This window comes from Natrix helvetica (assembly GCF_964273705.1).
Source record: "Natrix helvetica genome assembly, chromosome: 7".
In the NCBI taxonomy this organism is placed as follows: domain Eukaryota; kingdom Metazoa; phylum Chordata; class Lepidosauria; order Squamata; family Natricidae; genus Natrix; species Natrix helvetica.
Window position 1 is genome coordinate 74,116,322 of NC_138558.1, and position 25,650 is coordinate 74,141,971.

Genomic DNA, 25,650 nt, shown 5'->3' on the forward strand with positions numbered 1-25,650 from the left:
TTAATTTGATTTGTGTTCTCCCTTTCCCCTCTAAGGACCGAGAGTAAAAAGTTTAGGTTTTTTTTTTTTTGCAGAATACATGAGCAAAAAGGGAGATCCCAAATCAAATTAATCTCTACGTCTTGCTTTTAATCGTTCCAGCTGTGTGAATAGACACCGGATCCCAAAGTAATCAAAAAGTCAAAGCAGGGAGAATTTGAGCATTTATTAATTCATGAAATTAAATTTATACAGCCGCCATCTCATGAAAGTAACTCCCGCTGGTGTGCCATTAAAAACAGAATAATAAAAATACATACCTTAAAATAAGTTTAGGAAGTACCAAAAGACAACACAACACGGGAGAGTGTTTAAAAACCTCGACAGCATAGAGCCGTGATAGCAAACCTATGGCATGCGTGCCACAACCAGTACGGTTGGAACGGGCCCGGTGGCGTCCACATAAGATAGCATGCGTCTTAGCTCCTCCACGAGCCTCTGCGACGCTCCAGCTGCTCAGCGAAGACTTAAAAGACCGGTAAGGAGCTCAGGCGGGCGGGAGGGCCCTCCAGAGCACCATACAGGGACGGTATCCGGTGCTCCGAGCAGGCTCCAATATGCCCGTACCGGGGCGTACCGCCTCCAACTCACCACTGGTGCATGCACATGCGCCTCCTGCCAGCCAGGTGATTTTTGGGTCTCTGTCGCGCATGCGTGGGGGGCGGGGCGCACGTGGGAGACATGTGCGCGTGCATGGGGGTGGGTCACGCACGCATGCACTGAGGTGGGGGACCATGGGAAGGGTGCCATGGCCCCTCCCCCCGTGGCTTGTTTCTGGTCCCAGGAGGCCCAAAAAGGGGTTGTGGGAATGTGGGGTGTCCCCCCTGCAGCCTCCTGGGACCAGAAACAGTAGGCCAAAAATGGAGTGCGGTGGGGGTGTCGAGCGCTCATGCGTGGAGGGGGGCAGGGCGCAGGGGGAGGTCACACACCTATTGCATTATGGGTGTGGGTGTGTGCAACCATGTGGTGGGTTCTGGGCGGTATCGCCCGGTAGGGCTGTACCAGTAGTAGCCGGGAGCAGTGGCCACCGTACCAATACAGTGGCTTATTTGGCCAACCTGCCCGCCTTCCATAGCTGTTTATAACATGACTGCCCAATTGTGCAATATGCTCACAGCATGCGGCACCTGCGCGACGTCCGCTGAGGTCTAGGACGCTCGGGCACAGCGGTTGCGACTGTGTCCAGAACCCACCCCTGCTGGACATGCATTGTTACATGCTTGCCCTTTCGGCACGCAACAACAAAAAAGTTAGCCACTCCTGATATAGAACCGTCTCACTTCGCGGCAGCTGGCCTCAAACTTTTTAAAATATTTGAAATTGAGTTTCTAGCCCTCATGTTTGTGGGAGACGACACGTTCAAAAATAACACAATACGCTGGCCAAGGGGGAAAAAGCAAAACAAAAGTCCTGAGCCCTTTGCCCAATTCCTTGCTTGTTGACATTCCTGCAGGGAGTAGCGGAGTGCCACAGTTTTGAAATTTTCCTGATAAATTGGGTAACCGCTTGGAAGAGTAGCACTTTTCCCCCTGATGCTTTGGCAACAAGAAAACATTAGTTTCTCCGTCGCTTTGAGCTGGCGGAAAAACAAGTCGGGAAAAACAGCAGAGTCTCTGTTGACAAGTGGGTATTTCTTCTTCGGGTGGAATGTGGCTCCTTGGTTTCATCTGTAGGTCTTAAGAGTGATCCTCTGTTTGAATTGGCTTAGGACAGGGGTGTCCAAACTTGGGAACTTTTAAGACTTGTGGACTTCAACTCCCAGAAGGGAATTCTGGGAGTTGAAGTCCACAAGTCTTAAAGTTCCCAAGTTTGGACATTCCTGGCTTAAGAAAAAGAGCAGAGTTCAAATAAGGGACCTTTTGATCTTCAGCATTCTCAACTTCTCAGAAACGATCTTGATTTCCAAGACTGGCCTGGAGGTAGCCTGTCCATTGTCCAAACCTAGTTAGGTTGCCTTCTTGGTTGTCACAAAGAAGAGGGGGTCAACAGGTCGGCGGTTCGAATTCCTAGCTCCGCGTAACGGAGTGAGCTCCCGTGACTTGTCCCAGCTTCTGCCGACCTACCAGTTTGAAGCCACATAAAAATGCAAGTAGAAAAATAGGAACCACCTTTGGTGGGAAGGGAACAGCGCTCTGTGCGCCTTCGGCGTTGAGTCATGCCGGCCACATGACCATGGAGACATCTTTGGACAGCGCTGGCTCTTCGGCTTTGAAACGGAGATGAGCACCGCCCCCTAGAGTCAGGAACGACTAGCACATATGTGCGAGGGGAACCTTTACCTTTATGAATGTATGTATGTATGCACACCATATATATACACCCACACACACCAGTATAGTGGAGGACATCCTATTCTCCAATCCTATTTTCCTATCTTCTTCCTTCTGTTCTTCTTCTGTTCTTCTCCTCCTTCTGTTCTCCTCCTCCTCCTCTTTTTCCTTTTCCTTCTGTTCTTCTCTCCTTCAGTTATTTTTCTTCTTCTCCTTCTCTCTCCTTCTCCTCGTCCTCCTCCTGTTCTTCTTCTGTTCTCCTCATCCTCCTTCTCCCCCCTCCCCCTCCTCCTCTTCTCCTCCTCCCCCTCTTTTCCCCTCTCCATTCTTCATCTTTCTCCCTCTCCCTCCTCCTCCTCCTCGTCCCTCTTTCCCTCCTCCTCCCCCTCTTTCCCCCTCTCCTCCTCCTCCTCTTCTTCCTCCGAACCTTTCTTAGTGCAGCGTAGGAGAAAGCAGCGGGGACAGTTGTGTGAGCGAGTGGAAGATCTGAGGGAGGCAAGATACGGAGGGAAGGCGCATGGGTGTGGAAAACCCCTGGAGGACAGAAGAAAAAGTTCCAGCGAGAGGACAGGGTGGAGGAGAAAGCTTCAGCCAAATATCTTCCCACACCATTCATCCAGTGGGATGCGAGAGCCAGAGCAGGGAACGGCTGCATTTCAAGCTAAGATGTCACACACTTCCTTGCTGAAGAGAGTCCAACTTTCATTCATCTTGGATTCATCTGAACTCGCATCTCCAGACTGAATTTTTCCCCTCTTCTCTCCCCTCCCCATCCACAAATATTTCCATTTTAGTTCACAGTGATAAGATGGCCCAATTCACTCAGACTTCACCAAATTTTATTTGTTTATGGCTAAACTATATGTTATTCACATGTCTTAGCCTACCTTCTAAGCTTTAGTTGAACTGTTGTTATTCTTAGCCCTGAAAATATATACCAAGATATTGTTGATATTGTTCCTGATGGTTGCGTATAGAATAGAATAGCAGAGTTGGAAGGGACCTTGGAGGTCTTCTAGTCCAACCCCCTGCCTAGGCAGGAAACCCTACACCACTTCAGACAAATGGTTGTGCAATCTCTTCTTAAAGACTTCCAGTGTTGGAGCATTCACAACTTCTGGAGGCAACTTCTGTTCCACTGATTAATTGTTCTCACGGTCAGGAAATTTAGTTCTAAATTGCTTCTCTCCTTGATGAGTTTCCATCCATTGCTTCTTGTTCTACCCTCAGGTGCCTTGGAGAATAGCTTGACTCCCTCTTCTTTGTGGCAACGCCTGAGATATTGGAAGACTGCTATCATGTCTCCCCTAGTCCTTCTTTTCATTAAACTAGACATGAACAATTAATCTTAATGTCATTAAACTGACAGAATAATTAATCAGTGGGACAACTTGCCTCCAGAAGTTAACACTGGCACTTTTTAAAGAGATGTTGGATAACCATTTGTCTGAAGTGGTGTAGGGTTTCCTGCCTAAGCAGAGGTTTAGAAAACCTCCAAGGTACCTTCAAACTCCGTTATTCTATTCTATTTCTCTGGAGAAAATCCACAATCTCAACTGATTTATTCCAGAAACCAATTATATATCCTTTCCCCTTTTCTCATTCTGAGTTCACAACTGCTGAACCTTAGAGAAAGCTGGCATAGGCTGCAGTAATCCAAATGGCCAATAAATGGCATTAAAGGGTTTTCCTGTTTCTCTTTACTGCCCTATAGTGATCGGCAAGATTGCTGAGTATACAACAGGGGATTGGAATATTCTATTCCAGCGATGGCGAACCTTTTTTGGCTCACGTGCCACAAGTGGGGGGAGCGCAGGGGGGTCGTGTGCGGGCGTGCCGCACCCATAATGCAATGTGCGACCCCCCCAGTGCACATGCATGCAAAACAGGTGCGACCCCCCCCCATTTTTACATGCTTTTTCCATCCTCCCCATGCTCTAGAGGCTTTATAGGAGCCTGGGGAGGGCGAAAAGAGCCTCCCCCGCCCCCCCGGAGGCCCTCCAGAGGCCTCCGGACAGTACCTGAAGCCTCCGGAGAGCCTCCGGGGGGGGAGGCTCTTTTCGCCCTCCCCAGGCTCCTATAAAGCCTCTGGAGGCTGGGGAGGGCAAAAAATGGCTTTTAAAAAGGTGAACTTAGCTGGCCAGGGCGCGCATGTGCACTGGCCAGCTGACAGGGCAGCGCGTCGTGTGCCCTGACAAATGGCTCCGCGTGCCACCTGTGGCACGCGTGCCATAGGTTCCCCATCACTGTTCTATTCTATTCTAATTCCTATTCCTCTATTCTATTTTATTCCTATTCCTATTCCTATTCCTATTCCCATTCCATTTCATTCCTATTCCTATTCCCTATTCTATTCTATTCCTATTCCATTCCTATTCCTATTCTATTCCATTCCATTCCATTCCTATTCCTATTCTATTCCTATTCTATTCCTATTCTATTCCTATTCTATTCTATTCCTATTCCATTCCTATTCCTATTCTATTCCTATTCCTATTCCATTCCATTTCAATCCATTCCGTTCCATTCCTTTTCCTATTTTATTCTATTCCCATTCCCATTCGTATTCTTCATTCGAACCAAAACTTTCTGTTGCAGGAAGACAAGCTTAGCCTTGGGTAAGATTGCTAGTCTGCATGGATTTTAGAAAAAAAATTCTAATAGCAGATGATATTCTAGTCTGAATGGATTGGTGGACTGGATTTATTTAGAAAAACAAACTACATTTCCTCAGTGATATTTAGTGGCCAATGTTCCTACAGAGTCAGGGCGAAGGTACAAAGGAATCAAAGCTCGCTCCGTAATTATAAAACTGCTTTAGTGCTTCTACCCCTTCCCCAATGCCAGCCCTCTTTAAAGACCCCTCTGGACCTGTTTATGGTTTTCAGTTGACCTTGGAATGGAATGCAGAGCTCTCTTGGCCACTGGGCCTCCGTTGCGTTTCCCGCTAAGCGTTGGCTGCTGTCCTTTGCTCGCCGTGATTGACAGATGCCATTGTTTTCCCCGTAACTCCTCTCGATACAATTGCAGTGTGTAATAGAGTGGCATCTGCAGAGCGTTGATGCTTCTGGGGAGGACAGATGTCCCATTGTTGCCCTCCTGCAGGTGGGAAGTGGAGAACTGGGGACGTGTGACTTCATCAGTTGGTCATGCCATTAACTCAAAGAAGGACCTACACCGGATATCAGGAGTTCTACGTCTCCTGGTACTCCATCTACGTGTTATAGTACAGGGGTGACAAACACACGGTGCCCGCGGGGCCGGATCTGGCCTGCGACGTGGTCAGATCTGGTCCACGGGGCTGTCCTGGAAAATGTAAGGAGGTGTCCCGCGTCCCTTTGACCTGGTGTATATGCGTCGCCTCGGCCATGCAATGCAAAGAGGAAACATGCCAGCAGTTTGAGGAGTGGCATCAAGCTGTCCATGCATCCAGTCGGCCACCCCCCCATGAGATCAGGCACAACCCTGATACGGCCCTCAATGAAACTGAGTTTGACACCCCTGTTATAGCGGGTGATAATAGTATTCAGCCGGTTTGTGCCAGTTTGCCCAAACCGGTAGTGGAAATCGTGGGTTGGCTGTTCCACCCGCCCCCGACTCTATGCTGTCCTATTTAGGCACATTTTCAAGCCATGTGTGCAAGCCCCGCGCGCGAGCAAAACGCACGCGTGGAACGCCAAGCACGCTCACATTTGTGAACCGGTTGGGAAAGTAAGTGAATATTACCCCTGAATAGTACGTTATCACTAGGGTAACATTAAGTATTATCATGCTGTCTAAAAAGGAAGATCACAGAATTAACAGAGTTGGGAGGGACCTTGGAGGACTTCTAGTCCAACCCGAGCCCTATAATAAGATGAACTGGTCACTCGGTTGAGTTGGGAGGCTATTGAAATGAATCAGTGAATTTAAGACGATTCTCAAATTTCTTAATTTTTCCCTCCCAGCCTGAGGATACATAATTAAAAAATAAAAGCAACGTCAAATATCTGTTTGAGCGCCCACATTCTTGCCACCGTCATTAAGCAAATCACTGCAGTTAAGACAGTCCCATGGTTGTTAAGTGAATCTGGCCATTTTTCACATTTGAAGAGCATTTTTTGCCACCTGCCCATGGTCATCTGATCAAAATCACGAGATTGGCAATTGATTTTTGTTTTTGTCCCCACGACCTGGGGATCCGCTTTTGTGACCACTTGACAAACAAAGCAAACGCCTGGAGTGATTCACTTAGCAACTGGTCATAAGTCGAGGACTTCTTCAGTGTAAAACGAAAATGACGGCAATGTTGCCAGTACTGTCCCTCCTCGGTCATTATCCTCGTTTGGGTTCATTGTCAAAGGATTCTTAAACAACAAAGAAACTGCAACTCTTTTAATGTCTTTTTGGTGCCACCTGCAGACATTAAGGGGTTCCGTGATCCGGTTGATCCCGAATGTGGATCGACAGCGAAGCCCGTTGACAACTTGTCGTTGTCTCTCAACGTTAAGCAATTCCAGAGCCATTCTGAGATTAAAACGACAGCCACCTCTGGAACTGCGACCAGCAGGAAATATGAAATATGAACTGCATTATTTTGTGCCTTGGAACTCAAGAGAGTCATTTCAAATCTTCCTTGCAATGATTGAACTCACATGGTGGGTAGGCTTTTTTTTTTTCCAAAGGTATTTTTTCTCCAAGAAATTGAATTTTGGCTCCCTTTGTTTTAAAGAGATTTAGTCTTCCCTCTTTTTTTCTATTCAGTAAGGCAAACATCTGCAATTGAATGTGCTTTAAAAAAGAAAGAAAGATCCACGCATTGGGTGAGATGATTGCCAACTGTGTAAACAATCAAATTTAATGAAAAGTGTCCGTTGTTTGCATGGGTCCCCATGGTGCATTTTCTTTGCGATGAACGAGTGCTGAATTTGGCCTCTCTTTAATATAAAAAGCAAACAGAAACATTTGCAAATTATTGAATTCTGCTTCATTACAGTTAAAAACACAAAGCTGAGGTTTTTAACAATTTCTTTTGTGAGACAGTGGTGGCTGATTCTTGTTTTACTCCAATTTGAATTTTGCCACTTCCTCCCCCTCCCCCTCCCATTGTGTATGTGTGTATGTATGTACGCGGTGGCTCAGTGGCTAAGACGCTGAGCTTGTCGATCAGTTCAGCGGTTCGAATCCCTAGCACCACGTAATGGAGTGAGCTCCCGTGACTTGTCCCAGCTTCTGCCAACCTAGCAGTTCAAAAGCATGTAAAAATGCAAGTAGAAAAATAGGAACCACCTTTGGTGGGAAGGGAACAGCGTTCTGTGCGCCTTCGGCATTTAGTCAAAATTGGGTAACCGCTTGGAAGTCCCAGAAGTCCACAAGTCTTAAAATTCCCAAGTTTGGACATTCCTGGCTTAAGAAAAAGAGCAGCGTTCAAATAAGGGACCTTTTGATCTTCAGCATTCTCAACTTCTCAGAAACGATCTTGATTTCCAAGGCTGGCCTGGAGGTAGCCTGTCCATTGTCCAAACTTAGTTAGGTTGCCTTCTTGGTGGTCACAAAGAAGAGGGGTCAACAGGTCGGCGGTTCGAGTTCCTAGCTCCGTGTAACGGAGTGAGCTCCCGTGACTTGTCCCAGCTTCTGCCGACCTACCAGTTTGAAAGCAGATAAGAAATGCAAGTAGAAAAATAGTAACCACCTTTGGTGGGAAGAGAACAGTGTCCCGTGCGCCCTTCAGTTTTGAGTCATGCCGGCCACATGACCACGGAGACGTCTTTGGACAGCGCTGGCTCTTCAGCTTTGAAACAGAGATGAGCACCACCCCCTAGAGTCGGGAACAACAAGCACATTTGTGCAAAGGGAACCTTTACCTTTATCTTTATGTATGTATGTATGTACACAATATATATACACTATATTGCCAAAAGTATTCGCTCACCTGCCTTTCCTCGCATATGAACTTACTGTAAGTGACATCCCATTCCTAATCCATAGGGTTCAATATGACATCGGTCAACCGTTTGCAAGTATAACAGCTTCAACTCTTCTGGGAAGGCTGTCCACAAGGTGGAGGAGTGTGTTTATGAGAGTTTTTGACCATTCTTCCAGAAGCGCACTGATGTTGGACGAGAAGGCCTGGCTCTCGGTCTCCGCTCTAATTCATCCCAAAGGTGGTCTATCGGGTTGAGGTCAGGATTCTGGGCAGGCCAGTCAAGTTCATCCACACCAGATTCTGTCATCCGTGTTTTTATGGACCTTGCTTTGTGCACTGGTGCACAGTCGTGTTGGAAGAGGAAGGGGCCAGCTCCAAACTGTTCCCACAAAGTTGGGAGCATGGAATTGTCCAAACTGTCTTGGTATGCTGAAGCATTCAGAGTTCCTTTCACTGGAACTAAGGGGCCAAGTCCAGCTCCAGAAAAACAACCCCACACCATAATCCACCAAACGTTACACTTGGCACAATGCAGTCAGACAAGTACCGTTCTCCTGGCAACCGCCAAACCCAGACTCGTCCATCAGATTGCCAGATGGAGAAGCGCGATTCGTCACTCCAGAGAACGCGTCACCACTGCTCTCGAGTCCAGAGGCGGCGTGCTTTACACCACTGCATCCGATGCTTTGCATTGCACTTGGTGATGTATGGCTTGGATGCAGCTGCTCGGCCATGGAAACCCATTCCATGAAGTTCTCTGCGCACCGTTCTGGAGCTAATCTGAAGGCCACATGACGTTTGGAGGTCTGTAGTGATTAACTCTGCAGAAAGTTGGCGACCTCTTCACACTATGCGCCTCAGCATCCCCCGACCCCGCTCCGTCAGTTTATGTCACCTACCACTTCGTGGCTGAGTTGCTGTCGTTCCCAAACACTTCCACGTTCTTATAATACGGCTGACGGTTGACTGTGGAATATTTAGGAGCGAGGAAATTTCACGACTGGATTTGTTGCACAGGTGGCATCCTATCCCAGTTCCACGCTGGAATTCACTGAGCTCCTGAGAGCGACCCCTTCTTTCACCAATGTTTGCAAAAACAGTCTGCATGCCTAGGGACTTGGTTTTATACACCTGTGGCCATGGAAGTGATTGGAACATCTGGTTCTGATTATTTGGATGGGTGAGCAAATACTTCTGGCAATATAGTGTATATACATCCACACACACCGGTATAGCGGGGGTCACCCTGTTCTCCAAAGCACCAAAAGGCAGGACAAGAAACAACGGATGGAAACTAATCAAGGAGAGAAACAACCTAGAACTAATGAGAAATTTTCTGACACTTAGAACAATTAATCAGTGGAACTGCTTGCCACCAGAAGCTGCAGACACTCCGTCACTGGAGACTTTTAAGAAGGTTTTTGGTCTGAAATGCTATAGGTTTTCCTGCTTGAGCAGAGGGTTGGACTAGAAGACCTCCCAGGTCCCTTCCGTTATCCTGTTCATTCTGTTCAGACTTGCAGTTGTCTAGGATTTTGACCTGCGTGACCTATCAAGCATCCTGAAAGGAATTTTAGGTGCCAGCCGAACAATGTTTTCCTTTCCCCCCCCCCATAGGGATTGCGTTTCAATGCCAACCGTGTTTTTTTTAAGAGCTCCAGAAACGAAAACCAACTCACCGTGACTAATGTATTCTGGCATCTGAAATGCTAAAAAGGGGCAGACAATTAGGAAAGCTTTTGCATGCTATCAGCAAACACTTACCCCAAATATTTTGACCCCGGCTAGGAACCAGCAGAAGGAATAGAGCGTCATTGGATTAGCCTGCAAAATATGGATAATGTTGGAATAATAATAATAATACAACATCAACAAATTGCAGCTTCCTGCAATCACTCCAGCGGAACTGCAAAAAACTGTGCTACTCGGAACATCGTATATTTTAAGAAGGTCCTTGGTTGATACCTGGGACGCTGGCAGCAAACCGTATCAACCCTTAGCACCAGTCACTGGTGTTTGCGATGCATTTTTTAATGTTCAGTGGGCTGAGTTTCATGTTTAATGAATAAAGTATATAATACTAATACAACAACAACCACAGGCTGCAAGAGTTGTGTGAAAAATGTTCATAAGTCACTTTTTAGAATGGTGTGTGTGTGAGAGAGGGGGGAGGGGGGAGAGAGAGAGAAAGAAAGAAAAAAGAAAAGGAGAGAGAAAGAAAAAAATGAGAGAAAGAGGGGAAAAAGAAAAGGAGAGAAGAAGAGAAAAAAGAAAGAAAAGTAAGAGAGAAAGAAAGAAAGAAAGAGAAAAACAGGAAAGAAAGAGAAAGAAAGAAAAAGAAAGAAAGAAAGAAAGAAAAGAATCTAAACTCTTTTTAAATATTTTATATTGTGGTGACCAGAACTGGTCATAGCCTGTTCATGAAAGGAACACGTATGTCTGAAACATATACATGCGTTTTACATATCCTATACATATCTACACATTTACCTTTAACTATACATAAAGATTAATCAGAAAATATATTTGGATCAAAATAGAATTGGTGGTTTTTAACAGGGACAAAGAGTACTAAAGGCATTTCATCAGTGGTGAAAAATTTTGTGCCGGCTGCCAGTTTATTTCCAGGCACAGTTAAATAAATCACAGTTAGAATTTTTCTATTATTTTTATTTTTGCAAAAATGTGTTAAAGACATAGAAAAACACAGCTTTAAAATTATTCTCGGTTCTTGTGTAAGAAAGTTCAGTTCGAAAGTTGAGCCAAACCGGGGACAATTTCAAGAAAATCCATGCAAAGGAACCTTGATGGTGAATGTACTTTTCCCCCCTTTTTTGTTAAAACAATTGCATATTTCCTTTTTCAGGGATATATACAGGTAGTCCTTGATTTAAAGCAGTTCATTTAGTGACCGAAGTTACAGCGGCCGTGGAAAAAAGTGACTTATGACCAGGGCTGGGCTTCAAAAATTTCAGCAACGGGGTCTCTGCCCAGTTGCTGGGTGGGCGTGGCCATGATGGGCGTGGCCTAGTTGGCCTCCTGCACCATTGAGGGGCGTGCCTTTTCACCTTCCCCAGGCTCTGGAGGCTTTCCTCGAGCCTCTGGGAGGGCGAAAACTGCCTCTCCCCAGCTCCGGAGCCCTTCTGGGAGCCCTGTTTTCCCTCCTCCCCGTGCCTCCGCGCAGGCCGTGCCCTACCCCGCATCCAAAACAGTCTACGTGGAGACTCCTGGGCGGGGTGGGGTGGAAGGGTGGGTGGGGCCAGCCAGTGGTGGGATTTTGAACCGGCCATAATGTTAGCTCTACGGGTTCTCCCGAACCTAGGCGAACCCAGAGCAGGCCACCCCTGCTTATTACCGTTTTTCGGTGTTGGCAACTGGTTCATATTTATGACAGCAGCAGTGCCCCCCGGAGCCACAGTGATCCTTGTTTGCGACTTTTTTGACCGGAAAAAGTCAGTGGGGGAAGCCAGATTTACTTAACCATCGCATGATTAACTTAACAATGGCAGTGATTTACTTAGCGACGGGGGCTGGGAAAAGGTCATAAAATGGAGCAAAACTCACTTAACAAATATCCCCACTTAGCAACATAAAAATGTTGGGCTCAGTTGTGTTCGTAAATTGAGGACTTCCTTAAATCTGAAAATCTGGATCAGAGATGGAAGAGATGTTTTATCATTCTTGTTTTTACATACAGGGAAAGTGGAAAAATTTGGCTGCCGATCCATGAATTCAGAGGATATTTAGGGTTAATATGCAATTGAAACCGGAGGCATTTGTTTTGGGACTGAGGGAGAAACAGCTGGAAAAAGAAACAATGGAACTTTGTTTTTAAAGTTTGATAACTGCAGTGAGGCTATTTATAGGTTCAAAGATGGAAAGATTTGGTGGCGCTGCTGCTACCCTTCACAGACGAATGCTTGATAAACTTCCTGCGATAGAGAAACTGACTTCCTCCATCAGTCAAAAGACCATATCTGTATTTAGGGTGGACCGGAAAAACCTTATAGACTTTTGGGGGGTGAAAAAAAAGAATTGAACTTAGGCTTTAGAGATTGAATTATTTCAGAGAGAAGTGTGAGAGATATTGTGGATGGATGGGTGGATGATGGGTGGGTGGGTGGAAGGATGGAGGGATGATGGAGGGATGGAGGGATGAAGGGATGATGGGTGGGGGGAATGGATGCAGGATGGATGGATGGATGATTTATGGATGGATGGATGGATGGATGATGGGTGGGTGGATGGATGGTGGAAGGATGGATGGAGGATGGATGGATGGATGATTTATGGATGGATGGATGATGGATGGGTAGAGGGATGATGGATGGATGATGATTGGGTGGATGGAAGGATGGATGGATGATGGAGGGATGGATGAAGGGATAATGGGTGGGTAGATAAAGGGATAATGGGTGGGTGGATGAAAGGATAGATGGATGATGGGAGGGATGGATGATGATTTATGGATGGACGATGGATGGATGGATGGATGGATGATGATTTATGGATGGATGGATGGATGGTGAGAGAGGATTACAGATGATGGATGGATGGGTGGGTGGATGACAGATGGATGGATGGATGCTGGATGGATGCTGGATGGATTGGAGGGTGGCTTGATGGATGTTCACTGGGCAATTTGCCTCCGTTGATGAAATTTAAGTAGAAATTATAACTACATAGGGTTTTTTAAAAATTGGCATTAGCATTTCACTCTTGCATCATTGTTTTATTTGTACAGGTAGTCCTCAACTTACAACCCCAATTGAGCCCCATTTTTCTGTTGCTAAGTGAGACCTTTGTTAAGTGAGTTTGGCTCCATTTGACGACTTTTCTTGCCTCGTTTGTTTGTTAAGCGAATCACTGCCCTTAACATGGTTGTTAAGTGAATTCTGACGTCCCCATTGACTTCGCTTATCAGAAGGGTCGCAAAAGGGAATCACACAACCCTGGGACGAGGCAACCGTCATAAATGTGGACCCAGTTGCCAAGGGTCTGAATTTTGATCATGTGAACCATCGGGATGCTCCAGTGGTCATAAGTGTGAGAAATGGTCTTAAGTCACTTTTTCCCCCAGTGCCGATGTAACTTTGAACGGTCACTAAATGGACGGTTGTAAGTCGAGGTCTCCCTGTACAATTTTGGGGGGGTTCTTGTTTTGGAAAGGAAAGAGAAGAAACAGAGGCCCAGAGAGATATTCCATGTCTCTTGGAGGCTGATCATATATTTATAGCAGGGGTCTCCAAACTTGGCAACTTTAAGCCTGGCAGACTTCATCATCTTCTTTTAACAACTTCATAATCCCTTGTGGGGAGGAGTCTGGGCAACTGAACAGAGCTAGCAGAGTGTTTACTGGCCGGATGCCTTCCTGTTGCCAATGCGGAGTTTTATTCAGCAGATATATTCTCAGAGTTGCCCAGAGAGAGAAATACCTGCCTCTACCTAGGATTGAACTCACAGCCTCCTGATTGTGAGACGAGCGCTCCACCTGTAGGCCACCGCACCACTCTTTAAGCCTGGTGGACTTCAACTCTGGGGAATTCTGGGAGTTGAAGTCCATAAGCTTTACAGTTGCCAAGGATGGAAACCCCTGATTTATAGAGCTATAACCTCCCATCTTTGCAGAGCGCTAATAGGCTGGTGGGTCACGTTTACAAACTTGATCTCCAGTGATTATAAATAATTACAGCCTAAAAACTGAGCTATAAACTTGGCCATCTGGTTCCTTTAATAACTTTAAAGTGGTGCTGATAGCTTCGCGGAGAACTCTGACATCTGGAACGCAGGACATAGCGGGGGGGAGTAGTTGCGGCGTGTCTTACATCTGTAGATACACGGGGGTGGTGGCGGTGGGGTTGAGTAACATCCGCTTCGTGTTGTTTTCAAGCATGTCCATTGCTTTTTCATGAAAAACAGGCCGTTTTTGGGAGGTTTGTAGAGTGCAAAAACTTTTTTTCTCCTTTTGGAAAGCTCTTTAACTGATGGATGAGAATTACATTGATCAAGTGCTGTGCCAGCAGAAACACCTACCTATCTACTGCATTTCTCTCTCTATCCCTCTACCTACCTACCTACCTACCTACTCTCTCTCGCTCTCCCTACCTATCTATTGTATTTCTCTCTCTCTCTCTCTCTTTCTATTTCTCTCTCTATGCCTCTACCTACCTATCTATACACACACACACACACACTCTCTATTTCTTTCTCTCTATCCCTTTACCTACCTACCTACCTAACTACTCTCTCTCTCTCCCTACCTACCTACTGTATTTTTCTCTCTTTCTCTCCCTCTCTATCCCTCTATCTACCTACCTACTTTTTTTCTTTAATTTGCCTCTTCAAAACCTTGGTGCGTCTTATACTCCGGTGCGTCTTATACTCCGAAAAATACGGTGTCTAAATCTTTTGAATATGGGCCATCAGAGAACTTTTATTTTTGCCAATCGGTGTTTCCTGTAGATATGTGCAGTAGGATCCTTAACCATGACAAGGTCTATCAAGCGGGACCAAGAAGTAGGGCCTTCTCCGTGGTGGCTCCCTCCCTGTGGAACTTCAACCTTGGAGGGATAAGATTGGCCTTGGTTTTTTTTAAAAAAATTGAAATATATTTTTATTATTTTTACATTTAAAACAACGTAGTACCGCAGAGTCGAAGTGACCATACATCCACATTATACACAGTCTCAACCATTAACTATTAGACTACTTAGTACATTGTCTATCCTTCTGTCCAATCACAATATATAGTTTGTTCTAGTCTTGTCACCTTGTCTTATACCAATCATAAAATCTGTTCCAGACTTCAAAATATTCTGATTCCCCTTTATTTTTAAGTTCAAGCGTGAGCCTATCTGCTTCTGCACAGGCCAACACTTTTCTCATTATATCTAGCTCTGATGGTGTATTTTCTTTTTTCCAATATTGTGCATAAGTTATGCGCGCCACAGTTAGTACATGTATAATTAGATAAAGTGTATCTTTCTTAAACCCCTCCGGTATTATGCCTAGGAGAAAAATTTCTGGTTTAAACAAAATTTGATCTCCCACCATTTGTTCTAACCATGATTGAATCGTTTTCCAATATCTTTTGGCCTCATTGCATGTCCACCACATATGATAAAAAAGCGCCTGGTATTTTTTTACACTTCCAACAATTTGGAGCCAGATTTTTAAACATTTTGGAGAGCCGTGCTGGGGGGAGATGCCATCTGTAGAATATCTTATAAAGATTTTCTTTATATAGCCAATGATAGTTTCCGATTAAGTATCCAAAGTTTTTCCCACTTAGCTAATTCCACATTATAGCCGAAATTTTTCGCCCAGGTGACCATAGTTTCTTTGATATGTTATTCTCAAGTTTATATTCCAATAAAAATCTATACAGCACTTTGGTCAACTTGTTTTCTATCAAGCGTTTATCTAATATTGTGTAATCTTTGGCAATACCTTCCTTCTTCCTATCCTGTGTAAACCTTGTATCTGTAAGTAGGACCACCATTCTACTTGTACCCCTTGTGATGCCAATTCTAGTTTTGACCTCCCCGTCTGATTGGCCTTGGTTTTGAAACGCTCCGAAGCAATGACATATCCGGAGAGATGTCTCTGTGTGCTACTTCTGGCACTCGTGTCATAGGTTCGTTCTCACGGGTATAGGGTTTCCTGCCTGAGCAGGGGGTTGGACTAGAAGACCTCCAGGGTCCCTTCCAACATTGTTATTTGTCATTCTGTTGCTGCCAGAGGGTGGAGAACCTCGGGGAGACAGGCAGCCATCAAATAGTTGTCACCAGAAGGATGAGGGGATTATTCAGTTTTGTATTTCAGACTCTGTTTTTGTCAGCTGCCCTGAGTCACCTTGAATGAGTTTGGCGGCCACATACTTTAATACAGGGGTGTCCAAACTTGGGAACTTTAAGACTTGTGGACTTCAACTCCCAGAATTCCCCAGCCAGCTATGCTGGCTGGGGAATTCTGGGAGTTGAAGCCCACAAGTCTTAAAGTTCCCAAGTTTGGACACCCCTGCTTTAATACCTTAATAAGAAAAATAAATCTGTAAGGATGAAGCAACATGGGAAACGCGCCACAACATTTCCTGATTAAATTGGACGAAGACAGACCTGTCTGGGAAACACCGTGGCATAATCTGCATTTAAAGCACAAGCTTTTGGATCCAGTAAAGCAGATTCAGAAGGGCAATTAATCAGTTCCAACCTGCTTTTATTTTGCCAGCCTTTAAACCCCCTGACATAAAACAAACTTTAAAGAGAGATCGGCCTTTGAAATTGCAACCAAAGACCACACTATAAATTTTCTTTTATTAGCATCGGAGTAAATATCTGTGTGTGCTAGCTTGGGGCATGGAAATAGAATGCAAAGAAAATGTATTAGCTCTTAAGTATTCCCCCCCCCCTTTGTATAAATTAAGGGATTTAAGTTGCAATTTTACACCCTGTTTCCTGAGCATGCATGTTTATGCAGAAATAAATTCCAGTGGCTTAGCTTAAGTTGCTGACCCCATGGCAACTTGAGTTCAGGTTTGCAGCTAATAAGTGTCCATCATCTCCTAGAGCTGTAATGGCAAACCTATGGCACGCAGAGCCATTTCTGGGGGCACATGAGGCGTTGCCCTGTTGGCTCCAGCGCTGGCCAGCTGATTTTCGGTCTTCGTTTTCGACTGTTTTTCATCCGCCAGAGGCTTCCCTGAAGCCTCCGGAGGGCAAAAAACCGCCCAATGTGCAAACCGGAAGTCCGTTCCCAAACTTCCGTCTTGCAGCGTTGGGCGGTTTTTCGCCCTCTGGAGGCTTCAGGGAAGCCGCCTGAAGCCTCCGGACAGAGAAAAACACCTCAACAGGCAACCTGGAAGTCCATTTCTGAACTTCCGGCTTGTGCATTGGGCGGTTTTTCGCCCTCCGGAGGCTTCTGGGAAGCCTCCTGAAGCTCCGGACAGAGAAAAACATCTCAACAGGCAACCTGGAAGTCCATTTCTGAACTTCCGGCTTGCGCGTTGGGTGGTTTTTCGCCCTCCGGAGGGAAAAAAACGCCTTAACAGGCAACCCGGAAGTCCATTTCTGAACTTCCAGTGCGTGTTGGGGTGTTTTTTGCCCTCCCTAGGCTCCTAGAAATCCTCTGGAACCTGGGGAGGGTGAAAAACGGACCTACCGGGCCCACCAGAAGTCGGAAAACAGACCATTTCTGGCCTCCAGGGGAGTGGGGGAGGCTGTTTTCACCCTCCCCAGGCTGCTAGAAAGCCTCCGGTGCCTGGGGTGGTTGAAAAACAGACCTAGCAGGCTCAGCGAAAGACGGAAAACGGGCCATTTCTGGCCTCTGGGGGGGCGTGGGATGCCATTTTTACCCTCCATAGGCTCCAAGAAAACCGTGCGCATATGCGCGGGGCAGTGGATTGTCTGTCCTGCACACATGCGCAGGGAACATAACACAGGGGGGCATTAAATTATGGGGGTGGGCATGCAAGCGAGTACAATAGCTCTCGCGCAGGTGCTTTTGGCACCCGAGGCGAAAAAGTTTCGCCATCACTGTCTTAGTGTAAAATAATTTATCAAGCTAAATTATAGGCATTTAATACGGGATGAAGGGACACCTTATGTCTTTAATGGAGACATGAGAAATGGACAATATAGATATTATTGTTCTGAAGGAAATTCCGTTCAGAATTTTGAGAATTTTACTATCAGGATTTTACTGATATCCTGAATCAGAGGAAAACCTTATTTCGATGGGACAAATTGGAAGGGGTGATACTTCCTTACCAGTGGTGGGTTTCAGATTTTGTTACCACCGGTTCTCTGTTCGCACCTTCTGCACCTCTGCCCGGCCTCAAAACCGTGCCTATATAGGACAGCATAGAGCCTGGGCAGGTCCCCTCCCAGAGGAAATAAAAGAGGAGCGAAAGGGGAGTGGAGTTTGCAGGAGACAATTAGTTCGCTTATTTGGTTCTTGACTCTCCCAGACTCCTTGCCAGGTTTTGCAGATCTCGGCCTGGCAGCTCTCCAAGCCAGATGAGGTCTGTGACTGTAAATCCTCCTTTGAAAGACTTTGCTGGATGTGAAGGAGCACAATTCACGGTAAATTAATAAAAGGGGTTTTTGTCGTGAGAAGGAATTTGCTTCATGCTCTTGGGAAGCCTCGGTCAGAACAACTTCCTTCGTCCCCTTCTCAAAGAAAAAGCAGCGTTTGCCTGACGCCTAAGTAAGATCTCTTTAACCAGCCTGTTTCTAAATAGAGCAATACAGCGGTTTAAATGGACCGTTTATATTTGCTCCGCCTGTTTCTAAACAAATTATATTTTTCAGGCTGGGTTTCCACTTAAGGCAACCCCAGACAAAGGGTGGAAATAAACATCCTTCCTTGCTTGCGATCCGTCTTGATTTAAAAAGCAAATAATCAGTTGAAGAGGTTAGCCAGACTCTCATTAAGGCTTTGGTGAGGCCCGCTGGACTGACTTCCAACACCTCGAAGGGCTGGGGAAGAATTAAATGTCTTTGCAGTTCCTGTATTTATAACTTCCACCCTCTACGCCCTTGTCTCTTTTTCCTGTTTTTACTGTAAATCGCTCTCACACCTGGGACCTGTTTGGCTTTCACGCAATAATAAATCATGGCAAGATGCTGTAATGAACTGAAAGCAGTTGTGTAGTGTGTTTGTGTTGTGTTGTGGTCATGCCACAGGCTATGTTTGGCACGGATCTGGCGTTTTGACATGGGTCTGAGTCAGTGGTGAAATGCAATTTTTTTACTACCGGTTCTGTGGGCGTGGCTTGGTGGGTGGGGCTTGGTGGGCGGCCACATGACCACGGAGATGTCTTCGGACAGCGCTGGCTCTTCAGCTTTGAAACGGAGATGAGCACCGCCCCCTAGAGTCGGGAACAACTAGCACATATGTGTGAGGGGAAACTTTACCTAAAGTGTCAAAACTTTCTGTTAACAAACCTTTATTGTGTGGTCCAAGCTGCTCTCTGAGCTTGCTTGTTTTCTTGTAGACATTTCATAACCCAACTAGGTAACATCATCAGTGCTAGAAAGGAGTGATGTTTGCTGTCAGTTTGTATTCTGGTGTTTTGCCCTGTCTGTGTTCCATTTCTTAAGGTTGCCAAGCTTCCATTTCTTAAGGTTGCCAAGTTTGGAGACTCTTGCACTACAGCCAAATTTTTTTATTCTGGTCTTCTTTAAAATGATGTTCCACCCACCACCACCAGGCCAGTCAGGTTGACCAATGATACCATAGTCCACTCCCTTTGGATAGTGCCATATAGCCGCACACTTCGTGGTTTTGGGATTGTATTTCTCCAGAAACAATCCTGTCCCCTCCAACCAATTAATTCCCTCCTCTTTTCTTTTACAGCAAGTCACCGGAAAAACTTTTGGCGATAAATATTTTCGATCAGGATTGGAAAATGGCGTGCTGCTGTGTGAGTAAGTAAGAAACATTTTTTTTTACATTCCTGGAATGGAATGGAATGAAATTTGGACTAGACTAGAATAGAATAGAATGAAGTTTAGAATAGGATAGGATAGTATAGGATAGGATGATAGGATAGTATAGTATAGGATAGAATAGAATGAAGTTTAAAATAGAGTAGAGTAGAATAGAATAGAATAGTTTAGAATAGAATAGAGTTTAGAATAGAATAGAATAAATTTTAGAATAAAATAAAATAGAATAAAGTTTAGAATAGAATAGAATGAAGTTTAAAATAGAATAGAGTAGAATAGAATTCTTTAGATAGAATAGAATATAGAATAGAATAGAATGAAATTTAAAATAGAGTAGAGTAGAATAGAATAGAATATAGAATAGAATGGAATAAATTTTAAAGTAGAGTAGAATAGAATAGAATAAAATAGTTTAGAATAGAATAGAATAAAGTTTAGAATAGAATAGAATGAAATTTAAAATAGAGTAGAGTAGAGTTGAGTTGAGTTGAATTGAATTATTTATTGGCCAAGTGCCATTGGACACACAAGGAATTTGCCTTCCACGCATAAGCTCTCAGTGTACATCAAAGCTATAAGTGATCAATCATGATCATAGTCATCATAAAAATGCATTCATCATAACTCACACAACACTTAGTGATAGTCATAGGATGCTAAATAAGCAATCAGCATAAATCATACTAGGAAACTAAGTAAAACAATATACATCGTAAAGGTATAAACAACAAAGTTATAGTCATAAGTAGAAAAGGAGATAGGTAATAGGACGGATGAGAAGAATAACTGATACAGAAACCGTCATCGCGGTGCATATGTCACGTTGAGGAAGGACACCCCTCCCCCTCCAATCTTAAAAAGTTTTGGGAATGTTTCGCCGGGCGCTTCAAATGGCCCCCAGCATGGGCTAAAATGCAGATCGTGGCCGGTTTTGCTAAAAAGAGTCAGTTTCCCAGAGGTTGCTGTGCAGAATTTGCTGGTAAGAATCAACTGACTTCAAGCCAAAGGCAACGTCTTTAGACCTCCAACCCAAACGCGCTTAGCCAAAACAAATAATTCCGTCTCATCGTTCAGTCTCTTGCCTGTTTGGGAGTTGGACGATCGTGGCGGGTTTCTTAAACACCCCCACAAACATCTGATGGGGAATTCTCCCGCTCTGGATGTAATATCTTTCTTTACAGCGTTCCCGAGGGAGGTTTTCAAATATAGTGAGCTATTATTTAATACGGGGAGCCATTCCTTACACAGAAGCATTCTTCACGACAGATTAAAAAAATAAAATAAGGATAATGAGATTTCCATGTGGGTGCTTGACTGTGGATTTTTATAAAAGAGTTCCCAGAATTTCTAGAATTGCATCAAAAGGAGAAGCGAAAATAGGAAGGCAGATGATATGGTGAACGGCTGGATCGGGGGGGAAAAAGGCTGTGGGATTGTTTATTCCTTATTGAGATATTAAGTGTGTTTTCAGCCGCTGTTGAATTTTTATTCCATTTTAAAAGTGTCTTTATCCAATGTGGGAGGGAATTAAAACACCGATGAACTGGGTTGCTTTCTTGCAGACGTTTCATGATCCAACTAGGTAACAACATCAGCTTAAATGGATTTGGCAATGGAATGTTTGCAAGAAAGAACCAGGCTCAGAGACCATCAAGGACCTCGTTGAAAATTAAGATGCAAATACTCTGTTTCCCTGAAAATAAGACCTCCCCGGATAATAAACCCAATCGGGCTTTTGAGCACATGCGCTAAAATAAGCCCTCCGCCCAGAAAAAAGCCCTCCCCGAAAATATTGCAACACAGCAGCAGCCATGAGGTGACCACGCTCGCCACCTCCTGCACCTCAAAAATAATAAGACCTCCCTGAAAATAAGACCAAGCGCTTATTTCGGGGGTCAAAATCAAATAAGACCCTGTCCTTTTTTCGAGGAAATATGGTACAAATACCTTCATTTTTACTTGGAAACCACTTCTGGATTTTGTGCTTGAAGTGCAAAAAAAAAAAAGAAACTTTGATTTTGGGTTTTACCGATTCAGTGGATTTGTTTTTATAGAAATGGCTTGTTTCTATTCTTATGAAAAAGTAAAAAATCGAGGGTAGACCTTAACGCCTTATTTTACTGCACCAAAGGAGTCGGAAGTCAATGCCTGTTTTTTTTCTTTATCCCTTCCTTTCCCCCACTATTCAGTTCCCCTTTTCCTTCCCTGGTTTCCTTAATATTTGCTTTTGGGTTCTCTCTGTATGTCACATTAAATTAATAAAACTATTTACAGATGAAAATGAAGATACTCTAGAGCATGTGGGTCAAACTCAATTTCATTCAGGGCCGCATCAGGGTTGTATTTGACTTTGGGGGGCCCGGGGTGGGCATGGCCAGCCGGACGTCACTCGTGTCAGGGGTACCTGTGATGGGCCAAGCGCTGTGCCAGTGAAAACGGGCTCCCGAGCTCTGTTTTTTGGCTGCGATAGCCTCCTGCAACTCTCTTTGCTGTTTCCAGGGTGGCCATGTGGGCCGGATCTAAGTACCCTGCGGGCCAGATTCGCCCCCCGCGCCTTCAGTTCGACACCCCTGCTCTAGAGATTAGGGCAAAAATACGTATTGTGGTTGATAGTGGGTGGGCTTCTTGTCCTGCCTTCAGATGCTTTGGAGCCGGGGTCAGCAAACTGCGGCTCTGGAGCCGCCTGTGGCTCCTTCCTCCCTCTGCTGTGGCTCTGTCACCGGTCGGCGCCACATTTTGAGAGGCGCTTCCGGTGGGTGGGGGGAGGGAGAACCACAGTGCGCCGGGAGAAGACTCTATGGCAAGGGGAGGGTTTTCCAGTTGTCTCCACAATTGATAGGGCTTTCGGTTATGACAGGAAGAGGAAAAAGGATGCCACTCTAGGAGGAGACTCTATGGCAAGGGGAGGGTTTTCCAGTTGTCTCCACAATTGATAGGACTTTCGGTTATGACAGGAAGAGGAAAAAGGATGCCACTCTAGGAGGAGACTCTATGGTGGGGGAACTGAACTTCCGGTCAGCTCCGGAATTGAACAGGAGGCTTCCGGTTAGGACCTTTGTGGCTCCCGGTGTTTTCTTTTCTGTGGGAAACGGGTCCAAATGGCTCTTTGAGTCTTTAAGTTTGCCGACCCCTGCTTTGGAGAATAGGTTGACCCTCTCTTCTTTGGGGCAGCACCTCAGATATTGGAACACTGCTATCAGGTTACCCCAAGTCCTTCTAGGCCCATGATGGCGAACCGATGGCACGCGTGATGGAAGTGTCATGCAGAGCCATCTCTCCGGGCACACCAGCCGTCGTCCGTTGCTCTTCCGGGTTCGCATGCACAGCTGGACTGGGCCAGAAACTGGAAGAGCAGCTGCCTGACGCGCAGGCGGGCGCGTGCTAGTAAGATGAGCTTCTGGTTTTCGGCGCATGCATGCATGCTGCCCATCTGGTCTTCACGCGTGCATGTGCTCCATAAAACAGAAGACCAGGGGAACTGATCTTCAGTAGCGCCTCGGGAAGCTGCCCTTCCGGTTTTTGGTGCTCACCCCCCTACACTTGTGTGCACTCCCGTTTTGGTACTTGGTGCCGAAAAGCTTCTCCAGCACTGTTCTGGATCCATGATGTGTCCTGAAGTGGCACATGGAGCCATGTTGCCTGGCATGCGCAGCGTTCCTCTTCCGGGTTTCTGGCGCAAATACACATGGGATGATCAGTTGGCCTTTGTGTGCGTTGCGTTGCCAGAAACTGGAAGAGTTGGTCTTCTGTTTTCCGGCACGAGCATGCGTGGCGCATGCACGCCAGTAACCGGAAAACCAGCTGGCCGGTGTGCATGCATGCGCCAGAAACCGGAAGTCCATTTTCCGGCACACGCATGCCCCCCTGAGGAACTCTTCTGAGTTGCAGCCAAGATGTGCATGCACGGGGAGTGCACACTGTCCAAGGTCAGTGTTTTAAAGTCATCATTGAGATATTTCTGGTGATTGAAACTTTGAGCCTGTTTGAAGCTGCAGTGAGAGCTTTATTTTTTGGTGCTCTCTAAGCTTGATTGTCTCAAATGTTTCATGACCCAACTAGGCAACATCACCAGTGCTGGAATGGAGTGAGGGAGGAGGAGAAGGAGGACAATTGTGGATCTCCTTAATATATTTTAAGCTTGATGGATTTCTTGCAGCTGTTTCATGACCCAACTGAGCAACATCATCAGCGCTAGAAGGGAGAGTGATTGGCGATTGGATTGCAGCTGTTACGTAGTACATAAAACATCTCGCATTCTGATCAATGTGGGAGTGAGCATGATCGATATGCCGTCCAGCTTAAAATATGACCGTTTCTCAGGTTGTCTCAAACCTAATCGTATCTTGCCTGCAAGCATGTGCAACTGGCTTGAAGGCACCTATAAAATCCTTCCGTCTGAGGTTACAACTTGGGCTTTCTGATTTTGCAGAGTGAAGGTTGAATGCAGGACCTCCACTGTTTCATTCTCTGCTCTGGTCTGTATTATTGTGTGTGTTCTGTAGGGAGAACAAGGCAGGCAGGATCTGAGGCAAGGCAGGTCGAAGCCAACACAACCTTTATTAACAGTAGAACACGGCAAAATGCAAGGCAAACCTCGACCCGGCAAACAGCAGCATTGGACAGCTGACAGATGCTGAACCAATAGAATGGCTGCATTCTCCTGGCTGCTGGCGTCTCAAACAATCAGGCAATGATAGTCAACGGCGTCGTAGCCTCGAGGACTTAACAGTGTGTCCCCCCCCCCCCCCCATGAAGCCTCAGGAGCCCACTTCACGTAAAATTTGGCACGTCCTTTTGACCGTGCTTGCCTGGAAAAGCAATACGTGGCAGAGGGCAGAGATGAAATCTGAAAGTGCGAAAACTTTCTCCATAACGTTATTCTTTTGAGGGGGTTGAAAGAAGATTTATTTCGGCTTTTTAAAAAAACCGTGGCCGGCTCTTATCGTTAATCCAGATGTAACTAACCTTTTTTTTTTTTTTTAAGTTTTCTGCAAAATGATTTCATAACTTCTGGCTCTTTGCATTTGGAAGGATTATTGTTATACGCAGCAATTTTAGTAAGAACTGTCATCAAGTGCCAGATAAAATAACAACAGTTGTTGCTTTTTTTTCCCCTGGGGGTCTAGATTAGCTTACGTTAGGGTTACTATAGAGTAAGTTACAAACACCCCAGATGTCTGTAGAGATTCTCAGTCATCATGGTTGTCGCAAAGGTGCTTTTTTTTTTTTTTCAAGAGGCAACGGGACTCACTTGTTTTTCTTTGAAGACGTTTCGCTTCTCATCCAAGAAGCTTCTTCAGCTCTGACTGGATGGTGGGGAATGGAAGGACTGATACGCCTTGCAGACAGCTGGTCATTTGCATCCTTTGGAGAGCTGTTGACGGTATATGCAGTACAAAGCAGTGAGACATGTGAAGCTCTGGACATTGGGGAAACAAAGCAGCCACTTCATAAACACATGGCACAACATAGGAGAACAAGCCCATCAGGACAAGATTCAGCAGTCCATCTGCATTCAAAAGACAACGGCCGCTCTTTTGAAGGCAGCAAAGTCCACATTTTGGACAGAGGGGACGACTGGTTTGAAAGAGGAGTCGAAGAAGCCATCTAGGTCAAAACTGAACAGCCCTCTCTCAACAGAGGGGGAGGGATATGATGTCATGTATCTCCAATCTGTAACATAGTTCCTTTCAACAGCTCCAAGAAGGCTCCACACCCATTTGCACCACTCAGGTGACCCTGAGGACACAGGCAAACCTCCAAGTGGCCTCAACGGCTCTCTAAAAAGGATGCAAATGACCAGCTACTTGCAAGGAATATAAATCCTTCCATTCCCCACCATCCAGTCGGAGCTGAAGAAGCTTCTTGGATGAGAAGCAAAACGTCTTCAAAGAAAAACCAGAAAGTCCAGTTGCCTCTTGAAAAAAAAAAGCACCTTTGGCAAAAACACTCCAGATCTTCCTATGCTATGATCTTGCCAACTTTT

General features: G+C 45.5%; 1 protein-coding gene across 1 annotated transcript in view; it reads left to right on the forward strand.

The window, feature by feature from the left end:
- LIMCH1 (LIM and calponin homology domains 1) overlaps positions 1–25,650 on the forward strand; it is a gene marked incomplete at its 5' end in the record, with an annotated part of 198,638 nt that overhangs the window by 40,714 nt on the left and 132,274 nt on the right. The window contains one exon of the mRNA XM_081959722.1: positions 19,573–19,643. Within this exon, the coding sequence (XP_081815848.1) occupies positions 19,573–19,643 (71 nt within the window). The remainder of the gene's footprint in view (positions 1–19,572; positions 19,644–25,650) is intronic.